This window comes from Electrona antarctica (genome assembly GCF_951216825.1).
Source record: "Electrona antarctica genome assembly, contig: scaffold_1790, whole genome shotgun sequence".
NCBI classification, from domain to species: domain Eukaryota; kingdom Metazoa; phylum Chordata; class Actinopteri; order Myctophiformes; family Myctophidae; genus Electrona; species Electrona antarctica.
The window spans coordinates 1-7881 of record NW_027637461.1 but is presented as its reverse complement, the minus strand read 5'-3'; the positions used below and the strand labels follow the sequence as shown (position 1 = coordinate 7881).

The window sequence follows — 7881 nt, the reverse complement described above, 5'->3', positions numbered from 1 at the left end:
TGTAAAAAAATCATTTTTTTTGTTTTGGAAATAAATATTTGTACATTTAAAAACGGTGTACATTGGTGACTATAACTATAATCTACCTGATCTTTAGGCCTACAAAATCGGGAAAAAAATAAATCAACTAGTCAACTAGTACCAACAAGGTCGACTAGACACACACACACACGCACACACACACACACACACACACACACACACACACACACACACACACACACACACACCAACAAAGAGTCACAACTCATCCCATATCCTTCAGCCCTGGTTACAGTAGGCTAAGTTTCTCTCTGAGGGTTTCCCCTGGAAATATCCTGTGTGTGTGTGTGTGTGTGTGTGTGTGTGTGTGTGTGTGTGTGTGTGTGTGTGTGTGTGCGTGTGCGTGTGCGTGTGCGTGTGCGTGTGCGTGCGTGTGCGTGTGCGCGTGCGCGTGCGTGCGTGCGTGCGTGCGCGCGCGCGCGCGTGCGTGCGTATGAGGACGACAAGCGGGACCACCCAGCTCTGTGGTTTCAGCTGACCGGGCCACGATCCTACTTATGTATTCACAGCAGAACAGACCATCTTTATGACCCTCAGGCTTCCTGCTCGCCTCAGGTGTGTGTGTGTGTGTGTGTGTGTGTGTACTGTATGTACAGTATTCAGGATAGGACATCCAAAATGTTCAGAATTAAAACCCATTTTGGGCGGGAACCCCTTTTGGTGTTTTAAGCATTATGTTATGATTTAGCTGTTGAAAAATAGCAGATCTACAAGCTCATAGCGCGCCACCGCTACCGCACAATCGTGAAAATGTGCCTGAAATCTTTGAATATATATTGTTACAGAGCAAAGTTTTTAACTCAAATCTTTGCTACTGGAACATATTTTCAGATCGGGGGTTGGTGGCCAATGTCATATATATTTGGGGTCCTTGACATGAATATGTTTGAGCACCACTGAAACATAGGTTTTTCAGAAAACTGTAAGGATTTAGAAGACATTTTTTTAAATTTTGACGTCAGGCCTAAATGGGTTAAATGTTTCTGCAGTGTTCTTATCAAATGTTTCACACCGTGAATGCATATGCGTGCAAGACACAAAACAAGTGTCAGTTGATGCTTTTTTTTTACCCTTTTAGTGAACACAAGGCATGTATTTAACTGCATGCATTCTGCAGCTGTCCATTTCCTTATGTAGCATCTTTGTTTTTGTGGCTTTCGCCTTTATTTTATATCTTTTATGGAGGGACAGACAGTAGGCTGACGGGAAATGGGGGGTGACATGCAGTAAAGGCCGGCGGGATCGGGAGTCAAACCCGCGGCACACTGCCAGACTGGATTACCAGCCAAGGTGCCTGGACCACTGAGCCACGGCCCAGGCTATGTAGCATCTTTTATATAATGCATCATAGTGTGCATGCAGAGCACAGCAGAGTGCTTGGAGGTCCGGTTTACATGTGGACGAGTGGAATCATCAGTTGTCTTTCTTCATCATCCAATTAGGTCATCTGCCTTCCTGTACAATGTACATGAACATAAACAAAACTTTGCACATCAATCAGGTCCATTTGCTAAACATCCTCAACTGGCTATAATACTAGGCCCGATGGTGGCACTACACTACAGCAACTGTCTAGAGTTTTAAAACTTGAACATTCTTAACAAATCAGTCATACGCCACGTCCTACTACCGTAATTTCCGGACTATAAGCCGCTACTTTTTTCCCGTGCTTTGAACCCTGCGGCCTATACAACGGTGCGGCTAATCTATGGATTTTTACAGCTAACGGCCACTAGGGGACCTTCTAAATCTATCTCTATGGCCGGCTATGTCCTCTATGCGGCTTATATATGTACACATTTGTTTTTTCCCCTAAATTTAGCTGGTGTGGCTTATATTCAGGTGCGTGTTATAGTCCGGAATTTCTCCTTTGTCTTCCTCCTCGTCTCTGTTTTTCATCTTTCTCCTTTTCCTCCTCTTTCTACTTCCTCCTGACGGCACCTCTCCGGTGGCGAGCTAGAAGAGGACTTATCTAGCTCCTGTTACAATGTGCGGACACTGGACAGGTGCTCTTTGAGGGTGGTTTGGTTTTGAATGAGGATACTTAGGCAGTCGCAAAGTCTGACGGCTGGTGGTTAGGTGGGGCGTTACCACATTTTGGTGGCAGAATAGGGAAATGGGCACCACCCCGGATGCCCGGCGAAGTTGAACGATAAAGTATTATTTTGTGCAGTCTATGGACAGAGTGTGACATAACGGGTAATTCAACACAGCAGCAGGCTCCTGTCACCGAGCCCCGAGCCACGATGTGTAACAAAAAGACACTTTCATTGTCAGAAGAGAGACAGAACCGGTTCTGGAGAGAGACGACGGGGTGATGCAGGTCAAGAGGGTGGAGTACCTCCTGGGACCTTCATGTACACAGACAGACAGACGCGTATAACGACACACACACATGCATTGTGGGTGTGTCGTTAAGTCAGAGATCTTTTTGTGCACAGCTGCATTCTGGGACCTTACCATTAGCTTTAGAAACGGGTAGATTCATTGGTACTCCTGAGGAGTGTGTCTAGTGTGTGATTTGAAAGAAATTGAAAATGAAATTCATTTTTTGTTTTACTGCCCATTATATGAATGTATTATTTTGTAAAATGACAACCATCTGTGTTAACTTTTTCTGGTTAGAGGACTACGAAAAACTGGATTTTTTCTTTAGGAAAGGTATTTTTGCTTTAGCAGACTTTTTATGCAAAGCGTGGGGAAAAAAGGCAGAATTCCTGTAAAAAAAAAAAGATAAACTTTCTTGTACACTTATGAAATATTGAAGCAATGATTTGTATGGTGTGTCCTATAAGTCCATGTGCATGACACAAAAATAAAGAATCTATCTCTATCTATCTATGTGTTAGAGCCTCTAACACAAGCCTCTGTGCCTCCCTCTAACTTAGAGGGAGGCACAGACATTACAGTATACACTATAGTGCACTGTATATTATATTAGTATATTTAGACAGACAGATGAAACACATGTACACTTGGCACACACTGATGATGACTTTTGAGCATATTCACACACAGTCCCACCATTTGCCTTTGCCACACACACACACACACACACACACACACACACACACACACACACACACACACACACACACACACACACACACCTACCACAAGGCTTAAGCTCTCCAGAGCCTTATTAGCAGGGCTGTGAATCATGGTTTCCTACCTGGTGTGAGAACCACTATACAAACACCACCTCTGTGTGCGTGCGTGCGTGCGTGCGTGCGTGCGTGCGTGCGTGCGTGCGTGCGTGCGCCTCTCTGTCGTCCATCTGTTCCCTTTACTTTACGCCTTGATTTATAGTCTCTTATTCTTCCTCTCTGGTCCAGACATACACTTTATACGTTTATACTTTGTCGTTGCAAGAGCAACCGCTTCAAACTTTCTGTTCTTCCCACTTCAATTGTTCTACTAAACAACCGCCACATAGTTCATAGTTCTTAGTGGGGAAGGGACTTCTTGACCTTCATCAGTTATTTATTGCACTTACGGATTGCAATTTTGCACTGATCTCTTGTGATACTCCTTGTGATACTATACTTGTACATTGCTGCTATTGTGTATTGTCTATTGTGTATTGTCTGTCTGTTTTAAAAAACGTTGATGTACTACTGCACATTTGCCCAAGACAAATTTCCCCTCGTGGGACAATAAAGTATATCTCATCTCATCTCATATCCTCCCCCTGTGTGTCCGCAGAGTGTCTCCGCTGCAGAAGTCGGAGATCGTGGACATGGTGAAGAAGCACGTGAAGGCCATCACGCTGGCCATCGGGGACGGTGCCAACGACGTGGGCATGATCCAGACGGCCCACGTGGGCGTGGGCATCAGCGGCAACGAGGGCATGCAGGCCACCAACTCCTCCGACTACTCCATAGCACAGGTGGGTCTTAACGACTACTCCATAGCACAGGTGGGTCTTAACGACTACTCCATAGCACAGGTGGGTCTTAACGACTACTCCATAGCACAGGTGGGTCTTAACGACTACTCCATAGCACAGGTGGGCCACGCAGTCTTAACGACTACTCCATAGCACAGGTGGGTCTTAACGACTACTCCATAGCACAGGTGGGCCTTAACGACTACTCCATAGCACAGGTGGGTCTTAACGACTACTCCATAGCACAGGTGGGTCCTAACGACTACTCCATAGCACAGGTGGGTCTTAACGACTACTCCATAGCACAGGTGGGTCTTAACGACTACTCCATAGCACAGGTGGGCCACGCAGTCTTAACGACTACTCCATAGCACAGGTGGGTCTTAACGACTACTCCATAGCACAGGTGGGTCTTAACGACTACTCCATAGCACAGGTGGGTCTTAACGACTACTCCATAGCACAGGTGGGGCACGCAGTCTTAACGACTACTCCATAGCACAGGTGGGGCAACGCAGTCTTAACGACTACTCCATAGCACAGGTGGGCCACGCAGTCTTAACGACTACTCCATAGCACAGGTGGGCCTTAACGACTACTCCATAGCACAGGTGGGGCACGCAGTCCTAACGACTACTCCATAGCACAGGTGGGGCACGCAGTCCTAACGACTACTCCATAGCACAGGTGGGCCACGCAGTCCTAACGACTACTCCATAGCACAGGTGGGGCACGCAGTCTTAACGACTACTCCATAGCACAGGTGGGCCACGCAGTCCTAACGACTACTCCATAGCACAGGTGGGGCACGCAGTCTTAACGACTACTCCATAGCACAGGTGGGTCTTAACGACTACTCCATAGCACAGGTGGGCCACGCAGTCTTAACGACTACTCCATAGCACAGGTGGGGCACGCAGTCTCAAGCTGTACACTTCTTAATATGTGCAGTGTAGTGCCGCTGTCGTGTTGGAACCCCATTCCGTATGTCCAAAAACCATTCCTTATATATTTAAAGATAAAGAAAACGTTATGGTCCATTAAATTTACGTAGGAATCCCGAGTTGGTCCATTAAATTTACATTGTCCATTCAATTTACGTAGGAATCCCGAGTTGGTCCATAACATTTACATAGTCCATTAAATTTACGTAGGAATCCAGAGTTACACAGGAATCCCGAGTTGGTGTTGGCTAGACCTCACTCTCGCAGCAACTAAACTACATTTACATAGAATGGAAATGTGTCAGTAGCAAAGTGGCAGTCAGTTTACAACAATAAAACATTACATAACATACACAGATGCATTAAAATACTATATAAAATGCATTCATTCACATAACGCATCAACAGTGATCATGGGCAGTGGGGATTAGGTTGTCTTTGGCACAAACGAGTGAAGCTCTTGTTTTATAGTGGTGGGCTGTTCATTTATGAAGACAGTTGGAGATGCAAGGTTTCTGCCCGACAGCAACGATATAGTATATGTATGTACAGTATGTATAGTAGTGTAGTTAGTTACAGTATATGCAGACAAGTAAATTCTGACATGGTGACTCACATACAGCATTATCCACAGAGGGGTTAGTTTTGGTTTAGAGCGTCGCAGTCCCGCCCCCTCGAGAGACCCAGAAAAGAAATCCCCGTTCATTTTCCTCATAGACTTTTCAGAAAGTATTTATTTAAAGACGTTTACGCCGCAGACAAAGCCAACTCTTGTCGTGACAAATCATGACAATAAACACAATGTTTTGGGCCAAACAAAGAATTAGAAAGTAGAAAAAAATGGCAGGTTACAACACTTTTTTTGTTGTTTTTTAAATAAATACTTTTTTTCTATGGGAAAAATGCATTGGGATTCATTTCCTGGGCCTGGTGTCGTCATGAAAGGGGGCGGGACTGCGACGCTCTATTACGGCAGCCTGTAGCAGAATAAAATACATTGAGATTGAAAATGTGTTTGATTGATTGATTGATTGAAGAATTTATTAACAGTTTGCAGAATTACAGTACATTTCAAGCACAAACTCAATACAAAGGCTGTTAACTGTGAGTGGACGACCCAATTAAGCATTACACTTGTTTCCAATAGGGTCCACCATGTTCAAATCATCAAAACATTTAGAGACGTACAAATAGACACTTCTATAGACAGAACAGGAATTCATCATAAAGGAGGTAAAACAGGCCTCATTACATACTGTAACTAACTAACTGAAAGTGGTTGATACACAACAAATAATTAATTGAATAGTTTATTGAACATAAAGGTAAAAACAGCAACAGAGTACAGTCAAACACTCAGTTAAAAAAAGATAGCACCAAAAAAAGTGCTTGCAGTCTTGTTTAGATGCAGAGAATATTCACACGGCTCAGAAGAGGCACAAAATGTATAATGTATAATTTACAGAAGTGTTGCACATAATGCACAACAATGTGAATGAACAATGTGTATATTGTAGTTAGGTATGCAGCACAAGATGTCCAGCTGTTATGTACGTACGGAATGTGTTTTTTACACAATGTTGCATACAGATGTGTCAAAAGAGGCATTACATATTTATACATATGCATGACACAGGCGTGTAGAATCCCATTACTTACAGTATGTGGTTCATCTTCTTCAGAACAAACGCATACAGTGAAATAAATTCAGTAAACGCATAACTACGTACATGTATGCATAATGCCTCTGGGATTTCATACACTTGGTTGGGATTTCGTGTATTCGGTAAGACAAATTAAGAATCTGCACACGCGCGTGCACGCGTGCACGCACGCACGCACGCACGCACGCACGCACGCACGCACGCACGCACGCACGCACGCACGCACACACACACACACACACACACAGAGGTGGGAGCTGCAATAGCATCCATTCCACAGATTATTGCTGGTAGCGCAACCAAGTTGATTATTTGCATGTGTGTCTGTGGGCAAAGGAGAGCATGGGAGCGGAGGTGAGGTATTCAGGAGAGGTTGGAATCTAACAATCTTGTTTCTTTCCCACACACACATACACACGCACACACAGACACACACATGCACACACACACACACACACACACACACAGTCACACACACACACACACACACACACACACACACACACACACACACACGTGTACACACACACACACACACACACACGTCTGCTCTCGACTAATTAGACTAATTTATCTCTTGCCCCTCGGGTATCTGCTACGACTTATCTCTCTCTATCACTGCTAGCTTTTCTTCTCAAGGTAGAAATGTTCTCTTTCTTTTCTGTTTGCAATTTGGCTTTTATCTGAAATTATATTAAATATGATTAATATTTTCCATTCTTTCTCTATGTCTATCTATCACTCTCTCTTTCTCAATTCAATTCAATTCAACAGGCTTTATTGGCATGACATTTTACAAGTATCGCCAAAGCACAATCACAGATATGACAAACAACAACATAACAACATAATATAATCTCTCTCTCTCTCTCTCTCTCTCTCTCTCTCTCTCTCTCTCTCTCTCTCTCTCTCTCTCTGCCTTCCGTGTGATTGGCAGTTCTGCTACCTAGAGAAGCTGCTATTGGTCCACGGAGCCTGGAGCTACAACCGTGTCACCAAATGCATCCTCTACTGTTTCTATAAGAATGTGGTTCTCTACATCATAGAGGTACGTAGGAGACCCAGCACCGTGCACCCATCTGTCCCCCACACACACACACGCGCGCACACACACACACACACACGCACACGCACACAGTTACATTAACAGAGACATTTTGCAGCTGTTTGTCGACGTGCTTGACAATGATGGATGAGGTGCCCCCCACCGGTGTCTGCTTTCTGTCTCTATTACACAAACGTAGTACACTCGTGTGCACACACACACACACACACATACACAGAAAACGTGTGCACACACACACACACATACACAGTAAAACGTGTGCACGCTGCACATCAG

The 7881-nt window shown here is 44.4% G+C and overlaps 1 protein-coding gene across 1 annotated transcript; it reads left to right on the top strand.

Moving 5' to 3' along the window:
• Window positions 1-3747: 3747 nt before the first annotated feature.
• On the top strand, window positions 3748-7587 carry LOC306918921 (phospholipid-transporting ATPase IB-like; the record flags this gene model as incomplete). Its single annotated transcript, XM_079531759.1, has 2 exons — window positions 3748-3931; window positions 7477-7587. Coding segments are annotated over 2 exons (295 nt in total), but the record flags the coding sequence as incomplete, so codon positions are not given.
• Between the last annotated feature and the right edge of the window lie 294 nt (window positions 7588-7881).